General features: G+C 45.0%; 2 protein-coding genes across 2 annotated transcripts; one reads left to right on the top strand and one right to left on the bottom strand.

Annotated features, from left to right (window-relative positions):
* The first annotated feature begins 1,465 nt into the window (after positions 1-1,465).
* On the top strand, positions 1,466-6,428 carry IL17C (interleukin 17C). The gene is made up of 3 exons (XM_070761824.1): positions 1,466-1,955; positions 3,804-4,090; positions 5,340-6,428. Exons 1-3 carry the CDS (start codon positions 1,734-1,736, stop codon positions 5,590-5,592), a joined length of 762 nt encoding a protein of 253 aa, XP_070617925.1. The 5' UTR covers positions 1,466-1,733; the 3' UTR covers positions 5,593-6,428.
* An 815-nt stretch (positions 6,429-7,243) lies between these two features.
* On the bottom strand, positions 7,244-18,129 carry CYBA (cytochrome b-245 alpha chain). The gene is made up of 6 exons (XM_070761822.1): positions 17,987-18,129; positions 14,520-14,589; positions 13,161-13,235; positions 11,753-11,836; positions 11,128-11,209; positions 7,244-8,412 (listed from the first exon to the last, which is right to left on the bottom strand). The coding sequence occupies exons 1-6, from the start codon at positions 18,042-18,044 to the stop codon at positions 8,230-8,232; spliced, it is 552 nt and encodes a 183-aa protein (XP_070617923.1). The 5' UTR covers positions 18,045-18,129; the 3' UTR covers positions 7,244-8,229.
* Between the last annotated feature and the right edge of the window lie 2,429 nt (positions 18,130-20,558).

Below are 20,558 nucleotides of genomic sequence, written 5' to 3'. Positions count from 1 at the left end.
TAATATTTTCTCAGGTTACTTCTGATCTTTTCCCCAACTGACCTCAGATTATTCAAACTCCAGGGGAGATTCTCCCCCCGCACCAACTGTAACTTTATGTTACTTTAAATCTTGATTTCTAAATACTTTTTAAGAAAGCATTTACGGAATACTTTATAGGAATAAATGTATTGGAAATAAATTTATTTCCAAAACTTTGATCTAAGTTCATTGGGCTTTGACTTTAAGTTTATCCCCACCTTGAAAACCAATACATATGAAAAGAACAACCACAATGATGGTTAAGCGGTGAAGTTAAAAGCTGTTAATTGAGCCACACCACTTGGGGTTCAATTCATATTTTCTGTGCCGGCATTCAGCACAAACATCACTTCCTTTGCACTTGCTTGGAAACTTTCAGTTTTCTTAATCTTTACCTTCCCAACCAGGATTGGGTCATATAAAAGAAAGAGCCATTATTATTCAATTCAATTCAATTCAATTTATTAGGTTTGTATGCCGCCCCTCTCCGAAGACTCGGGGCAGCTCACAACAATAATAAAAACAGTATAACAATGGAACAAATCTAATAATAAAATTATATAAAAAACCCCAACAATTTAAAAAACCATACAGCACATGCATACCAAACATAAAATATAAGAAAGCCTGGGGGAGATGTCTTAATTCCCCCATGCCTGGCGATAAAGGTGGGTCTTGAGTAACTTGCAAAAGACAAGGAGGGTGGGGGCCGTTCTAATCTCCGGGGGAGTTGATTCCAGAGGGCCGGGGCCACCACAGAGAAGGCTCTTCTTCTTCTTCTTCTTCTTCTTCTTGTTGTTGTTGGCTTTTTTGAGCTGGTTTGGCTTGAGTGCCTCTAAGGGTGGGTTATAATTTAATAGTGAGAAAGAATGTCGTATAAACAAGCCATATTGTGTGTGACCGCACATAGTTTCTCGATGTGGGGATTCTACCTCAAAGAAGACTTTGCGTTTGTCTGAGATTCAGGAATCTTAATTTTTATTTAAATACTTTCTATGTTTGCTTCTATTCCTTACATCCAAAAGCATCTTGTTTTTCCTTTCATTTCAACTCCTAGGGGATAAAAAAAAAACCAGGAATATTCAGAAGGATAAATGCTAAATACTTTATTGAGATTCTTTTCAAGAGATTCCGTCTAAGTCGTTAAAAGGAAATGGGAACACACATGCAGGCATATTTATTGAATTCAATACACCTCTTAATTGCAAAATATGGACGCTTTGGAATCTTGGTTTGGGGGAGAGAGAGAGAAACCCTCTTAAACCAACATTGTGATTTGTAGCTCATTGTACCATGTCTTGTGCACATCCTCTCCGTCCGAGGAAGTTGTCAGCACAGCACCCCAAAAGAAACCCCGGGCAACTTGAGACAGAAACATCCCTTTACCTCCAGGATAAGCCAAGATTAAATAGAAGCTAAAATAGCAAGTTAATTTGTTGTCTGTAAGGAACTAGAGGTCCAACTTTGGCAACTTTAAGGCTTGTGGTCTTCAACCTCTGGAAATTGGAGCCCACAAGTCTTAGAATTGCCCTGAACTAGAAAAATAAGAACAGGTGTTCTTTTAAAAAAACTAAAGTATTGGAAGAGTAGAAAAGCAATAGCTTTTGGGGTTTTTTTAAGGAAGCCACTAAACCTAGTTAGGATCATCCAGTGAAAGTGAGAAACCTGCAAGAGTTGATTGCATAGCTGCCCGTTTGACAACTCAGGAGGAAATGAGTACACAACTATTTCCCCAAGGGGAGGAGGGGGAAAAAACTTGGAGTTTCCAAGCAGGTAACATCCCTGGGTATATAACAGGAGGCAGGTATCAAGGTGTCTCAGATCACTCGCCTTGCAACGGGCTTCTTGCTTCAGGGCGGCAGCTGAGAGCCGAAAAGGGATTCCGTAGCATCCTCCTCCTCTGCCTCTTTCCCGCCAAGACCTCAGCCGAGATGGTAAGAGAAGGCAGCCTCTGCCACCACCAGGTGTGCGAAGGAAATGCCTCCGGGGCCTTGAAACCAACACCTGGCCAGGGATTCTGGGCGTGGGGCCAGCCGAGTCAGCAATGAGCGGGTGACTTCTAGGTCTGCCCACCTGCCGGAGCCGTGGCCTGTGCTCGGGTGTGCTTCAGGCACTCTGCACATGCTCAGCTCCACAGGTGTCTAAGGCAAAGAGGGTTGAAGGTGCAGAGGGGGAGAGGAAATGAGAGGTGGAGTCTTCAAAAAGGTGTTGCCTTCCCCTCCATCCGTGGCTTTCGGGAAGCAACTTTTTAAAAAGCAGAGCATCTCACCTTGCTAGCCGGCTAAAACTCAGGTGACGGCTTCCGGTCATAAAAATATCTTGGCTTCTTTTCCTCAATTTTATGGTTGCTTGCACAAAAGGAAGCGACAGAGGTTATTCTCTAGCAAGGAGGAAGGGCAGAGGCTCCTAGAATGGATAAGAAAATGTGTTTTGAATGAATTGGGTCTGTAAGTTGTAAAGCTCCTGCCGGAGGAAGTAGCTTTGTGGTTTAATTCCCGATTACAAAGCATTTATTATTATTATTATTATTATTATTATTATTATTATTATTATTATTATTATTATTATTATTTGGATTTGTATGCCGCCCTTCTCCGAGGACTCGGATATGTAAAATCTAATTTTACATATAATAACAGCGGCTAGAATTATCTTTGCGCAATAATGAAAAAATGAAAATATACCTACTGAAGAAGACTTAATAGAAAAAATAATATCCTGCGCAGAAATGGACAAATTAATAATGGAGATAAAAAATAAAGAGGAGTCAGAATATTTCGAATGTTGGAATAGGTTTTATTGTTGGTTGGGAAAAAAGAAAATACAAACAGACATAGTCAAACAAAATTAAAATCTGGAACGAAAAGAAAAGAGGATTCTGATAGAAGGGTAACAAATATAGATACCGAAGTAAGATCAATATACAATATACTTTATATAATGTGTAAATTAATAGTTATAATGGTAATATAAGTGAAGAGTACTTGTTGTTGAAAGTGAATGAATGGTTTTTAATGTTCCACGGTTTTTAGAGTAGTTAATTATATTAATTGGATTTTAAACTTTATATTGTAGACTGTTTTCATTATGTTGCGAGCTGCCCCGAGTCCTCGGAGAGGGGCGGCATACAAATCCAATTAATAAATGAATAATAAATAAATATAGATAGAACACAATAAGAAATAGGAAACAGGTTTGTCACACACTAACGTTTTTAAACATTTGTGTATGTATGTTTGTGTTAAAATAAAGAAATATTTTTATATTAAAGAAAAAAGCTCAGGGAATGGGGAATCAATTAAGGGAGAAAGATCAGAAGCAACGTGAGAAAATATTATTTGACTGAAAGAGTAGTAGATGCTTGAAACAAACTTTCAGCAGACGTGGTTGGTCAATCCACAGTCACTGAATTTAAACATGCCTGGGGTAAACATAGATCCATCCTAAGATAAAATACGGCAGACTAGATGGACCAGGAGGCCTTTTTCTGCCATAAATCTTCTATATTTCTATGTATGCCTGTGTTAAAATAAAGAAATATTTATATATATATTTTAAAAAGCTCAGGGAAAGGGGAATTAATTAAGCCACAGGAGGTCCATTCAGAGACAACAAATGCGCCTTTCTGTTTATAGTCCCAACAATGCTTTTGCCTTGAGAACTGAAGAAGCTTCTTGGGTGAGAAGCGAAACATTTTCAAGGGAAAAAAGCCAAGCAAGTCCAGTTGTCTTTGGAGGAGTGAAAAGCCGCCTTTAACTCCGTCTCCCTTTTGGTCTCTCCAGTGGTCGCTCCTGGTCGCCCTTCTGTGCTTCGCCTGGGCAGATGCCAAGCATGGGGGCTGCTTCACCGCAGAGGAGCTGGAGAAGGACCCGATTCCGGTGCAGTTTCGGAACTGGGTCTCCGTGTTGCAACACCAGGACTGTGTGAAGCTGGTGCCGTTTCTGGAGATCGAGCACAGCAGCCGGCCACACCAGCAGAGGCACCACAGCCCCGGCTGCCCGGACCTGACCATCCAGAGCATGCGGAGTGGCGAACTGAACAATCGCTCCATCTCACCCTGGACATACTAGTAAGTAAGACCTTGCCTCATGAGGGAGGGGGAGCCTCCTGGGGACCTGTGAAGCCAGGAGCCCGTGCTGCGTTCAGTTTTGGGCGCCACGATGCAAAAAGGATGCTGAGACTCTAGAAAGGGTGCAGAGAAGAGCAACAAAGAGGATCAGGGGATAAATGGAGGCTAAAACATATGAAGAACGGTTGCAGGAACTGAGCATGGCTAGTTTGATGAGAAGAAGGACCAGGGGAGACAGGATAGCAGTGTCAACCTATTCTCCAAAGCACCTGAAGGTAGAACAAGAAGCAATGGGTGGAAACTAAACAAGGAGAGAAGCAGCTTAGGTCTAAGGATAAATTTTCTGACAGTTAGAACAATTGATCCATGGAACAACCTGCCTCCAGAAGTGGTGAATGCCCCAACACTGGAAGTTTTTAAGCAGATGTTGGATAACCATCTGTCTGAAGTGGTGTAGGGTTTCCTGCCTAAGCAGGGGGTTGGACTAGAAGACCTCCAAGGACCCTTCCAACAGAGTTGGAGACCTGCTTGTTTTATATTTATTCTGTGAGCTGCCCCGAGTCTTCGGAGAAGGGCGACATACAAATCTAATGAATTGAAGGGAATTGTTATTCCATGTGGTTGCTCTGATTCAGCGAGCGCTCTCTTGCGTGTCCCCCAAAGCTGCTTCGACCGGCCTCCCTTCTCCAGGAGTCGTCTCAGCAAACAGTTCCCAGAATTCCTTGGTCAAGGCAAGGCAGACATCGGAGCGGGTCACAACAAATAATACAAATACAAATCTAATATTAAAAATAGTTATAAAAAACCCATTATATAAAAAAAGCAGTCATACATCCAGACAAACCATGCATAAAATAAAACAGCTAGGGGTATATCAATTTCCCCAAGCCTGGTGACATAGGTGGGTTTTCAAGAGCTTGCGGAAGGCAAGGAGGGTGGGGGCAGTCCTAATCTCTGGGAGGAATTGATTCCAGAGGGTCGGGGTCACCACAGAGAAGGCTATTCCCCTGGGTCCCGCCAGATGACATTGCTTCGTCGACGGGATCTGGAGAAGGCCCACTCTGTGGGACCTAATCAGTCACTGGGATTCGTGTGGCAGAAGGCGGTCCCGATTAATTAAAGCTAAATACCCAGTCTAAAATCCCCAATTATCAGTCATACCCATTCAAATGTTTGTTGGCCAGACTCGGCGGCTTCTAACAGACCCGGCAGCTTCTAACCCCCCTCTCCCTCTTCCTCTGTCCCACAGCATTGATGTAGATGAGAACCGCTACCCCCGGCAGCTGGCCTTCGCCAAGTGCAATTGCAAAGGCTGCATCGATAGCTGGACGGGCCGCGAGACCACCTCCCTCAACTCGGTGGAAGTCACCCAGAAAATCCTGGTCTTTCGCCGTAAGGCCTGCCCGCAAGACGACGGCGGCGTGGAGAAGTTCTACTTCGAGAAGAATTACATCGACCTGCCCATCGCCTGCACTTGTGCCGTCCCCCGTTACAGCAACTGAGCAACACCCCCTCTGGCTGGTCCCTCATCCCTCCGGCTTCATCGGGAACAATTGTGTTTGTGTTTGAAGCATTGGTGCTTTGCAGCCTATGGCTGCGTCCACCCCTCCTCTGGGGAGGTCAAGCCTGGCCTGGATGAGCCCCACCCAGCCAGAAGCTCCTTAAAAAGCATTTTACTCTCTTTAAGGAGATGAAAAGGAATTCTTGCTTATTTATTTGTATTTATGTTAATGTATTTTTTTTGAGATGTTTATGTGCTTCAAGGTGTTATATTTATTACTCCTGATGAAACTCGGGCCAATTTGCAGAAGCCGCCTTCCCTATGCCTTTGTGCCCCTTTTGGGGGGGGGTGTATTCCCAGGGCCAGCCCAGCACCCCAACATTTTGAGCCTGCCTAAAGGGGGGCTGGCCCTGAGATGTCAGTCGTGTCCCACAGGGTTGATGTGAGGCTCTGCCTACATTTTATCCCTAAGGGGGGCTGAGCTGGGAAATGGCTGGCCCCCAACCCTTTCTCCCCCCAACCCCCTGAGCTGCTATGGCTGGATGGAAGCAGGTCCCTTCCTGATGTGGCCCCAGGTGGCTCTCTCTGCTGAGCTTCACAGATGCTCTCTGAGATAAGCCTGGTTGGGGGTGGGGAGGGTTGCCCTCAAACTGGGTTTGCTCCCCCCCATCCATTGATATCCTTGTTCCAATGACCCTTCCTCTCCCCTTGTATTGTAAAGTGATTTAAATTATTGGATTTATTTATATGTATTTATTGTAATGTGATATATAATATTTATTGTTCCTCGGGATTGGAATCCCTGCGTTAATAAAGATTTTATTTCTGTACTGAAAACAGCCGATTCAGGAGGCTTTATTCGTAACAGGGGAGCATGATTGACGAGTCCTTCGGGATTGGGCTGCGTAGAAGTCGAATAAATAAATAAATTTCAGAGAGGAGCAGCAGTTCTTGGTTCCTGCCCTTCCTCAAAGGCACCAAGTTTGCGGGTTGCAACTTGGGAGTTGGTTTGGATAATGACAAGCAATTTTTCAGCCACTTTTGGGGCTCGCCAGCAGCCTCTGCACCAGGGCCTTTGGAACCTCCAGCACCTTTTGGTAGTGATGAGAACGGTGGGGCTACTCCTTTCCTGAATACAAGAGCACACAGGGCTGCCAAGAGGCAAGAAGGTTTACTCCGGAGGAGGTCTCCTCAAGAGTAGAGCTGCAGGCTAATTGGCCATGCCCTTAGACTACTTAAGTCCTAACCACACTGAGCGTAGTTGCAGGGAGCGCCGCCGCTTCTGAATCTTGACCTCTGCGTTTCCAGGTTGCATTCCAGCATGGATCTTGTTTCTTGCATTTTCTAATTTGGGGACTTGTGCCAAGTACAGGAAGACTTGCCAATTACCTCTTGGACCTCGGCCAGCTGTTAAGACAGTGTATTAAGAGCTGGGTTTTTGAACAGAATAACTTCTGCCTTTTTTTTTTTTTTGCTTTTTACACTCTTAAGAAATTATTAGGAGACTTTGCATTAATTACTAAAACAAACTGTGTTTGGACGTTTGTGCCTGTGTAATTACTTGGGGGACCAGCGCTGGGGCAGAACAGCCACTTTCAACCTGGCTGGCTGGATTATCTTTTAAAAGAAACATTTAAAACATCAAGCCAAAATAAAAATCACAATCATTTGGTTTATTGAACTAGTTAAAATAAGCAAGGGGGCAGTTAGACTTCATACATTAAACTGAGGCATTTAATAAAGCACTGTAAGTCCAGATAAAATACAGCAAACATGGAAGGGCTGGTAAGATTAATTAATTCAATTTTAAAAGATGCTTCTGGGAATATTTGACTAAAACTGGATACGTGATTTGTCACGGAATGACCTAAAAGCAGAATCAGAGCAGAAGCCAAAGGGAAGTGATCGGTGTCAGGTTCAGCAGCGTTTGGGGCAAAAACTTTGGGGAAAGGGGACAGGAGTCATGGGGTGGCTGGTAAGACCCCTGAGAAGGGGAGGTGCAGACGTCCTGCACTCAGGTCCTGGGGGAAAAATAGTTGGATAGAGAGGAAAAGAGGAGAGAGAGAGAGAGAGGATGGGGGAGGGGAGAGATGGGGGAGACACAAGGGGGGGGGGGTGCTTTATCCCCAAAATAGGAGCAAATTGGTATCTTCTAAGGGGAGAGACGAAGCCAAGGACTTTGCTGGTATGGCCAAGTCTGATGTGATCCAGGAAGTTTTGGAATCACTTTTTATTTCGGCCTTTCAAATTTTACACCTTTTCTTTAAATCTTTTCAAGTTTAAATCCAACCTCAGAAAACTTTAATGTCTGTGTACTTAAAACTAATTTCCATTTTTTTCATACTTCATGCTTAAACTCAATTATGACTTGGCAGTTATTGGCATGCAAGCCCTGCCTGTTTCCAACATACATGGGGGAGTGGGGGGGGAGGTCAGCGGGGGGTGGGGGGTGGGAGGGAGGAAACCTAAGAGAAAGACCGCAGAAACGCCCCGAGGTGCTTGCAGGAGTTCAGGGACATCTTCCTGCTTGGGAAAGATCTGGCCCGCGCTGCAATCCTGGAGCGTGTCTCCCATGTCTTGGTCAAACCGAAGTGGAGCCTCCCCTTCCGACTGCAGTCTACCTGATGGGGGGAGACTCCTAAGGAATCACCTCAATAGGGTTTTCTTGGCCAGTTGGCTCTTCCCCCTTCTGCTTCTTCCGGGCTTCTGCAGGGGGCCGGGGGGGTGGGTTGCTGGGGGGGTGCTTAATGGTGCCTCCCACTTGGGGTCTCTCTTGAGGCTTGGCTTCAATGGGGCGCCACTCCTCCCCTCGTATGGCAGCCTGAAGAATAAAACCAGAGGGAAAGGAAGGAAAAGTAGGAAACACTGACTTTCAAACCTTGGGGAAAACCCCAAACAAAATAAAGCATGTGGAAGAAATTGGTGTGTGTGTGTGTGTGTGTGTGTGTGTGTGTGTGTGTGTGTGTGTACTATGTACATAACTGATTGGGTTTGGCAATACAGTATATAAAACAAACCAACAATGTGTGCTTACATGTATTGGAACACTATTGCTTTAAGAGTTAGTGTTACGGATTGCCATAAGGGGGCGCCAGAAGCGTGGTTTTCTCTCTCTCTCTCTGACTCTCAGCTATTTATATTACATTCTCTATGACTGCTGTAAGTATTTGTAAGCTGAACAAGTAAGACTTATAGTATTGTATATGTATTGACTGATTTAATTGTCCAACTGTTCTTAACTAAGATATTTGCCTAAGTAAATAATATTTTATACATTTAACATATCTGGCTTGTATTACTGAACCATTACTCGTATCTCTGGACTATCATCTGGATATCTGCTAGAACTCCACGTTTCCTTTGTGTATCTTTGATAACTCACAGATCGCTCTGCACACTCCTTAGCAAATGGGATAAGTATCTACAGCCAGGGAGTCCAACCTTGGCTACTTTAAAGCTTGTGGACTTCAACTCCCAGAATTCCCCAGCTAAACTTTGGATTTTCATCATTTATTTGCTGGCTTCAAGATGGCTTGGAAATGCAGCCAACCAAACACTAAAACGACAAATAGAAATACAGTATATGCATTTCTTGTCACCTGTGTGACACATTCACAACCACTGTCTTCAAAAAGTATTTTTATTTAAATGTCCTAGTTGTTCCAGCCAGCAGATGGCGGAAGAGGACCGCCAAAGGCTTTTCCCTACCTTGCACAGGTAAAGTCTCTTTGCCGCCTGGAAGGACGACTTTAAATTTTGGCTAAATTAAACAGACAAACTGACTTAACTCATGAACAACCCACTACATCTTAAGTAGTTAATTAATGTGCATTAAAAGAAAGGCGTCCTTTAGAATATATATATATGTACTAATGGATCTATTACAGGTGACTTCCCAGAGTTGTATATTCTTATATTTTATCTCTCGCTCTATCCAAAATCATTTATAAAAATTCTCTTAGCTCTCTCAAAAGGAGGAAAGATGAAAACTAATTATGGAAAACACAATTACCATATTTTTCAGAGTACTGTATAAGACACAGATTTTTCCTCCCTAAAAGAGGCTGAAAATTTGGGTGCATCTTATACTCTGAGTGTAGCTTTTTTCCAAAGCTTTTTTTCAGCCCTCACTAGGTGCTAACGATCTTCCCAGCCCTTACCTTGCAGGCTCTTTCATTGTTACTCTCTACGAAGAATGTTTTCCAAGCTGTAAGTCTTTGCAGACTTTTTTTCATTGCTCTACTTGCTCCATGTTTCTTTCCAGCCCTAACTGGGTGTTAATGATGTTCCCAGCTCTTACCAGCTTGCAGGCTCTTTCAATGTTATTCACTGCTAAGAATGTTTCCCAAATCCTAAGTCTGCAAAGACTTTTCTTTAATTGCTCTACTTCAGGGGTAGGCATGGTTGGCTCTTATATGACATGGGGACTTTGTTGTGGTTAGCTCTGGCCCAGCTCCTGCCCCAAGGACTGTGGGTGTGGGGGAGACATCCACATGCTGTTTTGCCCCCGGTGAAATCTGCTGATGAAGGCTCCTCTGACCAAGAAGACATGAGTGACAGGGAGGAGGAGAGTGGGGCAGACAGCTCAGAAGGAGATCAATTCTCTAGCTCCTCCTTGGATTCAGAACAAGAGTTAATGACACAGCCACGCATGCGGAGAGCGATGCATAGGCAACAACAACTGAGAGATTATTATCAAAGAAAATGAGGCCACCTGTGGTTGGGTGGGGCTGTGGTCATTAGTGAGGCTGCTATAAATAGCAGCCCGTGGGTTTGGCCATTGTGGAGGATTATCTGATCTTTGTGTTTCGTGACTGCTTTGCTGACTTTGACTTTTTGTGTGCTGATTTTTCCCTGCTTTGAAACTAAACCAGAGCAAAGTGTGTTTCACTTTGTGAAATAAGGACTTTGAATTGCCTCACAGCTGCAAGCTAAGTATCACAGAACTGATAAGGGACTTGTACAAATTACCAGTTTGTTTGGAGACAAGTGCTCTTTGCTGTACCAAAAGAGGGCTTGGTTTAAGTGAATTTTCATTATAAAGAACATTGTTTTGAATTTTCAAACCTGTGTGTGTCTGAAATTTGTACCTGTGAATTTTTGGGAGGAGTCTGCCAGAGAGCCCGACAGAACAGACTTCAACTCCCAGAATTCTTCAGCCAGCCTGATTGTCTCAGGAATTCTGGGAATTGAAGTCCACAAGTCATAGAAGAGCCCACTTTGCCTACCCCTGCTCTACTTGCTCCAAATGTTTCTTTCCAGCCATAACCAGGTGCTCATGATATTTCCAGCTCTTACCGGCTTGCAAGCAATTTCATTGTTACTCCTTCCAAATAAGGGGCTTTTTTAAGCCCTTAACCAGGGGATAAAAAAGGGGGTTAAGCTGACCAGACTAAGGACATTGGTCAGGTGAATATCTGGTAAGCAGATTTCCCCCCCCCCCTATTTTCCTCCACAAAAACTAAGGTACGTTTTATACTTTGGTGCGTCTTATACTTCAAAAAATACAGTAAATACTAATCTGACGGCCACTTACCAGTAAGTAGATGCCACTTGCGATGGCCAGGCAAGCGGTGCCAAGGATCGTGGCTAGCAAATATCCTGCAGGAGCAGCTAGACTGCCAAAACAAAAGTTTAAAAGAGAAAAAGGTTAGCTGGGAATGCAGCCCTTGGTGATGATGAGAACAAGCATTTAATTTGGCAAGGTTGGAATTTGGCTCCCCAGAAAATTTTAAGTGACCAATGCTATCAAATCAGCTTCCAATGGGAGCTGCAGCAACTGACATCCAGCCAGCACTTAATTTTACAACAGTTTTTGCAGCAGTCATTAAGTAAAACTGGTGTGGGTGTGGGTTTTTTTGCAGAAACTGGAAATTAACAACAGTTTCTGGGGGGGAAATGATCATAAATCCCAGTCATGTGACCACGAGATATGGCAAATGGTCATCAAGGTGGCTTAAAAATGAACGTGGGGAGAGGCAGACGTCATAACTTTGAAAACGGGACATAAATCACTTTTTGTTGTCCATTGTAACTTCAAATGGTTGCTCTCTTCACCCCCCTTCACCTTCCCATCCACAACCTGAGAGATCTGCGCATGAAAATCCCGCCCTGGGTGTGTGGATGCGCCCGAGTCTGAAAATGGTTGGGGTGCAAATTACCATGCATAGAGAACAGCCCGGACATAATAGTTCCTTGTTACGGGTCCGCAGGCCTTCACGGCAACTGTGAAATACTTCTGGCCACTACGAGAAATCAGAGTAAAGAGACGAAGAAGAAAGCGCAGAATTAGATGCAGGGTTCAAGGGAAGAAGCGTCCTGTGACATCCAGAAAACACACACCCTTTCCCATGCATTGACCAGATTCAGAATAGTAGAATTAATAGAGGTGGAAGAGGTCTTGAAGGTTTTCCAGCCCAACTCCCAGCTCCTGCAGAAGACCCTATACCAGTGATGGTGAATCTTTTTTTCCTCAGGTGTCGAAAGAGCATGGGCATGCGCTATTGCACATGTGTGAGTGCCCACACCCACAATTCAATGCCTGGGGAAGGCAAAAACAGCTTCCCCCACCCTCTGGAGGCTGGAAATGGCCTGTTTCCCAACTTCTGGCAGGCCCAGTAGGCTCGTGTTTCACCCTCCCCAGCCTCCAAAGGCTTCCCTGCAACCGGAGGCTCTCTGGAAGCCAAAAACACCCTCCCAGAGCCAAAAATCAGCTGGCTGGCACACACATGCACGCTGGAGCTGAGCTAGGGCAACGGCTCATGTGCCAGCAGATATGGCTCTGCGTGCCACCTGTGGCCCCCATGCCATAGGTTCGCCATCACTGCCCTACAAAATTCCAGACCAGTGGCTGTCCAGTCTCTTCTTTAAAAGTGATGGATACTCACAGTGTTTGGAACCAAGTGATTCCTCGGGTTCACTGTTCTCACTGTGAGGAAGTTTACTCCTTTTCTAGGTTGCTTCTCACTTTCCTTCTCTCTCTCTCTACGTCTTGCGCTGCCTTCGTCTTGTCTTGATAAATGCAGTAGGGCTAGCTCACCCAACCTATTGGTCTTCCGTAAAGCCACTAAGACCTGGTTTAAAGCTATCATGCCCAAATTATAGGAATGTATGCATGTATGCTGACTGGGTAGTTTAACTATAGGTTTTAATGAGGGTTTGATAGTTTAGATTGTACTTTTGACTTCTTTTTTATTGTTTTTCTATTTCATATTGTAAGCCGCCCTGAGTCCTTCGGGACTGGGCGGCATAGAAGTCGAATTAATAAATAAATAATAAATAAATAATCTCTCCCTCAACTCATACTTTTAAAGCAATCCAGATTGGTCTGTACATCGTCCATTTATATAGTTCTCCCTGTAAGTATAAGCAGCAGAGAGGAGTGAAGAATAATGACATCCTTCTGTCCCTGATATAACATAAAAGTCTCTTCTTCTTTTTTGCAGTATGAGGACTAGAAGCTTGATCTTTGTTTTAGAGAAACCTCTGTTTTCCAGCAGGCTGAGTTCTTCGCCAGCCCCAGCTCTGCAATTGTGGGCCCTTCTTACATTCAAGGAATGCGATACTCACAATCTCTCTAGAGTCGATCCCTTTTTCCTTTTCCCTCGCGGATACTCCAAAAAGCAAACAAACACTCCCGCAACTCTTTGGACAAAAAGGTTAAAGATGAAAACAAGGATTCTTTTGAAGGCTTCTCTAACATAGTGAAGAGGGACAAAGGAAAGGGTTCAACGATCTGGGTCCTCATTTGACCCACCTCGGAAGGACGGAAGGGGGTAGGAGAAAAATAGCTGGTGGTGAGATTTGAACTGCAGAATGACAGCTAGCAGTGAACTGAAGTTAGCCTGCAATGCTGCACTCTAACCACTGTCCCACCCCTGCTACCTACCTACATACCTACCTTCCTTCCTACATTCCTTCCTTCCTCTCCTTCTCTATCTTTCTTTTTCTTTCTTTCTTCCTTCCTCTCCTTCTCTATCTTTCTTTTTCTTTCTTTCTTTCTTTCTTTCTTACTTTCTTTCTTGCAATAGCAATACCAATAGCATTTAGACTTATATACCGCTTCATAGTGCTTTTACAGCCCTCTCTAAGCTGTTTACAGAGTCAGCCTCTTGCCCCCAACAATCCAGGTCCTCATTTGACCCAACTCGGAAGGACGGAGTCAACCTGGAGCCGGTGGTGAGATTTGAACTGCTGATCTACAGCTAGCTGAAGTAGCCTGCAGTGCTGTGCTCTAACCACTGTGCCGCCCCGGCTCTTGCATTCCCAAGTAAATCCATCCCAGGCTCTTCTGTATTCTTTCACAAACTCTGCCTTTTGCCCCGCGAGCGCAACCACCCAATGTGGGCTGCCTTCCTCGTGATCCTCGCCTTGATCGCTCTCCTTCCTCTCAGAAACGTTGCAGAAAACCCCAGACAGAAATGCAACTTCCTGGATGCCGTTTGGCCAACAGGACCTGACCTTCACTCTTCCAACCTACTCGCAGCCACAAACGTTTCCAAATTCTTCAACCACGAACGTTCCAAATTTTGCAATCAGATTCTGCAAGAAGCAAAGCTGTTTAGCTTCCTTAATTTTTCTACTTTCTGCCTTGGAAAATAGTCCTCCTCATTGATTCTCCATGTTGAATATTATTTGCATCCTGACTTTATTATTTTTACAATTAACTCAAGTCAGCAAATATGTCCAACACACCTTCCCCCTCCTATTTTCCTCCCAACAACAGCCTTGTGAGGTGGGATAGGCTGAGAATGATTGACCCAAAGTCACCCAACTGACTTTAATGACTAAGGCAGAACTTCACATTTAGATGCCTTTTAATACGGATATAATTCTAAAATAGATAAGAGGCAGTCCAGGTGCTATTTGTCCTAGCAGGCCGCAGGGGAGTAGAATTCATACAATTATCATATTTTCACAAAAGGATACATTGCATAAGCTGCAATCTCCCACCTCTTGAATTGGCCTGCCACACCCACGATGCCACCGGTCACTAAAACTAAAAGAGAGAGGGAGAGAGTTTTTGTTTGTTTGTGATTATTCGCTTTCTATCCACAATAAACTTTCCGGGTGCAAAAATAAGCAAATTGGGAACTTGCATCAACTCCTGAGCCCTTGTGAAAAGGCAGGTCTTTATTGGCAACTAGAGAGGGACATGGTGGTTATTAATGCATGAGCAGAGTAATCATTAATATCCTTAATACTAATTAATAATCCTTAATACTAAAGTTGTGCAGATGCAGAAAAGTTTAGATTGAGATTAGATGTGAATAACTACTCAGCCACACACAGATATATTAACCTGAATTAAAGTTTACTTTGAGAAATAACATATTCCTATAAAATCTAAAGTCATACACATATGGTAATAAGTCAGAATAACAATCCAAATATTGCCCAGTACATAGTCTTTCTTACCAATTGTCTTTGTCGTAATCAGCAAACAAAGATATGCAGCCTAGACACATTTTAGCTATACAGTAATACATGACTACAATGTCAATAAATCAGACAGAGCTCAGTTTATATATTGCCAACCCAACTGTTTTGGACAGAGTCCTAACAGTGGTTATACATGTTTAACACGTGAACTAACTTTGCTTTTCAACTTCTTGTCCTTCAAAAGAAACAGGTGTAGACTAGGTAGTGCTTAACTTGCAACCACAAGGAGCCCCAAATTTCTGTTGCTAAATGAGACAGTTGTTATAGCAACAGCACTTAGACTTATATACCGCTTCACGGCATTTTTACAGGACTCTCTAAGTGATTATATGAGTTTTGCCTCATTTTATGACCTTCCTTGTTAGTTATTAAGTGAATCACTGCAGTTGTTCAATCGCTAACATGGTTGTTAAGTGAATTGGGCTTCCTTGCTGATTTTGCTCCTCAGAAGGTCACAAAAGATGGGACTCGAGCCCTCCTCCTTTTTCTCTTCCTCCTCCTCTTCCTCTTCTTCCTCCTCCTCTTTCTCTTCCTCTTTGTCCTCTTCCTCCTCCTCTTCTTCCTCCTTCCTCCTCCTTTTCCTCCTTCTCCTCCTCCTCTTCTTTCTCTTCTTCCTCTTCCTCCTCCAAACAGCCAAGTGCCCACTGCCCCATGATGCTGAAGGATGGAGGGTGAGGAGGATAAAACGGAGCAGAGGGCAGCAGTGGGGCTCCCTGAATGGAAGGGTGGGATGTGTGAGGGCCTTGCTCGGGAAGGAAGACTGGGGGTCTTTTCTGCCCCCTTTGGCACCCAGGTGGCACAGTGGTTAGAGTGCAGCCCTGAAGGCCACTTCAGCTAACTGCTAGCTGTAGTTCACCACTTCAAACCTCACCAGGCTGCAGGTTGACTCAGCCGTCCATTCTTCCTAGGTGGGTCAAATGAGGACCTGGATTGTTGGGGGTAAGAGGCTGACTCTCTGTCAACCACGAAGAGGGGGCTGTAAAAGCACTGAAAAAGCCATATATAAGTGCTACTGCTAAATGCGATTCCCCTGGTGTTGGGATGCAGTGGAGGCCCAGAAACGCAGGCAGTTGCTTTGCTGGGCTCCGTCCTTTGAAGGAGGAAGAAGAAGCCGAAAGGGGGAAGTGAAAGCTGCCCCCACCCTCTGCCTCCTCATGCAGAACTTCAACAGGGGAGGCCACGCACAGGCTGCTCTCCTGCAAAGATCCGGCCCAGCGCTTGACCTGAGCACCTGGCCACTTGCCTGGGGTGTCCAGTTCATCTCGCAAACCCCACAGCAGGCAGGATGGTTTTTCAAGATTTCAAGGAATGTTCCTGCAAAAGAGCATCTCTAGGACTTTGTATCCCTTTAAAAAATTCGGGAGGATATTTGGTGGCTTCAGACTGAATATTCCACTGGTTGAGGTCACAAAGCAGCAGTAAATGCCCCCCTTGGCCAGTGTTTCTCAAATAGTGGGGCTGGGGTGGGTGGGTGGGGGTGGGTGTCATGTGACCCAAGGGAATATAGGTGATCCCTCTCAATTGATTCCCCTAACCAAAAACAGGATCAGCTGAGTTCTGCAGGACTTACTCCCAGATAAGTGGGTAGTGCAGCCTTCCCCAGCCAATAGTTTGCAGCTTATAAGTAAAATATACTGCTCAAAAAAATAAAGGACGCACTTAAACAACAGAATATGACTCCAAGAAAACCAAACCTGTGAAATCAAACTGTCCACTTAGGAAGCAACACTGATTGACAATCAGTTTCACCTGCTGTTGTGCACATTCAACTTTGTACAGAACAAAGTGTTCAATGGGGATATTTCATTCATTCGGGTCTAGGATGTGTTCTTTGAGGGTTCCCTTTATTATTTGAGCAGTGTATAATAAATATTAACATTAAAGTTCCATTGGGGCCCAGATTGGAGAGTTGGGAGGGAGGCAAAATGTTTACTTCTTCCTGGGGAGGGGGCATAACAGAAAATAATGGAAAAGCACCAATTGGCTCACTTGGGCATCTGCAGGTTAAATTAGTCAACCACTTTCAGGTGTTGAGCCCTGGAGCTGGGCTGTGATTTCGGCTGGAGGGCAGGGCAGGAAGGGGCATTTTATTTGGATAGAAAAAAGCAAAAGGCTTTATGCCCCTTTTCCCCATCCCCCAAAAGAACTTGGGTCCCCTTCGTCTACCCCTCCTGAGGGGCGGGTCCAGAAGAAGAAGAGGAGGAGGAGCCAAAGGGCCAGAAAGGACCTGCCGTTCGCCCCCCCCCCCCCCAGCAATGGCCCCCGTTTCTCGGGCCAACCTTCCCTCCCTTTCTTTTCCTGGTTCCACTTCCTCTCTCTTCTTCGTCTTCTCTTGCAAGCGAAAGCGAGACTTTCTCTCTTCAGGGCGGGCCGAGCCTTCAACGGGGGTGGGGGAGAGACTTTTCCTCCCCCCCCCGTTACAACAAAGGGGAAAAGCTGGGGTCCAGGGCGACCCCCAAAGCCCATTGCCCAAAACGCCCCATGCAGCCCTGAAGCTCGTGCGGGAGGCAACGGTGGGCCCCTTGAACCTGCCTCGCACCTGTCCCCCCCCCATAACACCCAGACAAAAGAGGGGGAGGGAGAAAGAAGGAGTACTGGCATCTGGAAGCAAAGCCACCAGAATTCCAAAGCCCATCATCCGCCTCGGCTGATGGGCAGGGATCCCGGGGAGGAAAAAGTTTGGAAACTTGTAGTCAACTTTAGAAACGTTGTAGCAAAGGAAAAAGGCGGCGGGGGGGGGGAGGAGAAAGGGACCCTTGTCTCCCTCCAGGCTTTGCGCTCCCGGTCCCATAATCCTCGGCCATCACCCACAGGCAGATGATGGGTTTTGGAGTGCAGCCACACCTCAATGGAGCCCAATTCCTACCCTTGCGCAAAAGACCCCAGGCTGCGGGGCTGGGGGAGAGAAAGCTTGCGCCCCCTGCCCTCCCCTCCGCCCCGCCCCCCAGACTCACTCAGCCCGGAGGCCAGCGCCTGCTCGTTCGCCCACATGGCCCACTCGATGCGCCCCATCGCGCTGCTGCTACCGCCGCCGCCGCCCCGACTCAGCCGGGCAAGCAAGCAGGGCGGGCGGCTGCGTCCTTCCTGCTCCTCCTCCGGCGGCTCAGCCACAGCAACGCCCCGGGGACTTTCCTGGCCCCGCCGCTGGCAGGCAGGGGGGTCGGCTGCAGGGGATGCGCCCCTTCCTGGAGCTCTTTGCGTGGAAGGAGCATCAGAAACAGCCGGGGTTCCTGCGCTTTAAAAAAATTTTTTTTTCATTGATTTTTTTACAATATAAACACCCACACGACATAAAACAAGTGCTTTGTGAATTGTGCCCACCACCAGACAAACATTCACACCCCACCACCAAATCCGGGGTGTTTCTTGTATAAACCATTTTAACTCAAGAACAAAGTATCTATTTACATATTATAAAGTGATTCCAATGTGTTTCTTGTAGCTTGGTCTCGGATTCTACTTGCCATATATCATCTTACCTTGTCCCATCGTCCCATCAGTTATCGCAAATCAGTTTCATTAACCAAATTCCTCCTTTTATCCATAATCTCAAATTAAATATGATCCACCATGTACCAGTACCAATTTTGCATTGTCCATTTTGTCGCATCCTTCCAACCCAAGACTATGACCACCTGAGCACTTTCTATCGCAGCTCGTTTTATTTCTCTAAATTCTCCTATCACATTACTTTTAACTAATACTGCCATTTCCTTAGTAATTATCCATCCTATATTTAACATCCTATTAATATCCTCTTGCACTTTTTGCCAAAAATTCTGCACTACCGGGCATTCCCAAAACATATACATAAACACTCCTTTATCTTGGCACCCATGCCAACAAATACCCTTAACATTCTGCTGAGAGTATGCAAGTCGAACCGGTGTATAATACCACTTATGTAATATTTTCCCTCTCATTTCCCTAACTCTTGTGTTCTTAGTTTTCCTTATATTCTCCACTATATTTTTCATCTCTTGTGCCTCTACTTGTATCTCACTGGGTTTCCTGCCCTTGAATCCCACTCTGGAGACCATATTTTGCGCAAGGGACGGAATTGGGCTCCATCCAGGTGTGGCTGGACTCCAAAGCCCATCTGCCTGCCTTTTTAATTTTTTTTCTTTTCTCACTCCCTTTCTCTGTAAATAATGATAAATATGGGATTTATAGAATGTTAGATATGGAGGTTTTGCTTCGTTTTCTTCCTTTTCTATCTCTCTTTTTCTTTGTCCTTGTTTTTAAAATTTAGTACTACTTTTAACGGTGGAGAGATTTATTTATTTATTATTTATTGGATTTGTATGCCGCCTCTCTCCGCAGATGGAGTTATGGGAGGGGAGGCGGAAGGTAGAAAGTAAAGAAACTCCCTTAAAGCACATTAATGGTATGGAAACTTGGCATATGTATACGGTTGGATGTTTCTATTGTGTTTGGTTATTTACATATGTTTTACCTTAAGGTGGAGAAAAATTTAAAACAGAAGAAAGAATCCATGAGACCAGATTTTGTGCAGGACTCCAAAGCCCAACTGCCTGTGGCTGGTGGCCAGGGATTATGGGACCGAGAGCCCAAGGGTCCCCTTTCATTCACATTCCTCTTCTAAATCCCTCCAACATTTACCCATCTCCTATTCCCCTGACGAATCGGAGACAGGGTGGCACAGTGGTTAGAGTGCAGTACTGCCGGCTGCCTACACTGTCTGCCGGCTGCCTACAATTTGGCAGTTGGAATCTCACCACCGGCTCAAGATTGACTCAGCCTTCTGTCCTTCTGAGGTGGGACCCAGATTTTGTCGGGGGCAAGAGGCTGATTCTATAAACCGCTTAAGAGAAGGCTGCAAAGCACTGTGAAGCGGTGTATACTCTTTGCACGAGTCAAAAAGGCGGCTCTGAAAATATTGACTGACCCCTCACACATGGACATAAACTGTTTCAACTCCTACCCTCAAAACATCGCTGCAGAGCACTGCACACAAAGACAACTAGACACAAGAACAAGTTTTTTCTGGAACGCCATCACTCTGCTAAACAAATAATTCCCTCAACACTGTCAGACTATTCACTAAGTCTGCATACTGGCTGGGAAATTATTATTAATAATTTATTATTAATAATAATAATTCCCCAGCCAGGAATGTGAATGGAATTAGATTTGTATGCTGCCCCTCTCCATGGACTCGGGGTGGAATTCTGTGAGTTGAATCCCACAGGCCTTCAAGTTGCCAAATTTGGGCACTTTGGGGGCCCCTCCTACCACGCCAGCCCTTCCTTCCTTCCAATGCCAGCTGCCTTTCCAAGATTGTCCTTTAAGCAGACCCCTCCCGACCTTGCCTTTCCCCTCTGGGTGGGCTTTGCGGATGGATTTGGGCAGGGAGAAAATCAAGGAACATTCAACGTTGCTTTTTGAAGAATTTGAACAATGGATTTTTTTAAAATCCTGCAACTTTTTGATCTATCTCTTCTCTGATAACATTTGGGTTGCAAGTCAACTTTATTCAACATCTGTTCAAAAATGGGTTTTTTT

Source organism: Erythrolamprus reginae, chromosome 9 (assembly GCF_031021105.1).
Source record: "Erythrolamprus reginae isolate rEryReg1 chromosome 9, rEryReg1.hap1, whole genome shotgun sequence".
Classification (NCBI taxonomy): domain Eukaryota; kingdom Metazoa; phylum Chordata; class Lepidosauria; order Squamata; family Dipsadidae; genus Erythrolamprus; species Erythrolamprus reginae.
This window is presented reverse-complemented; position numbering and strand designations above follow the sequence as displayed.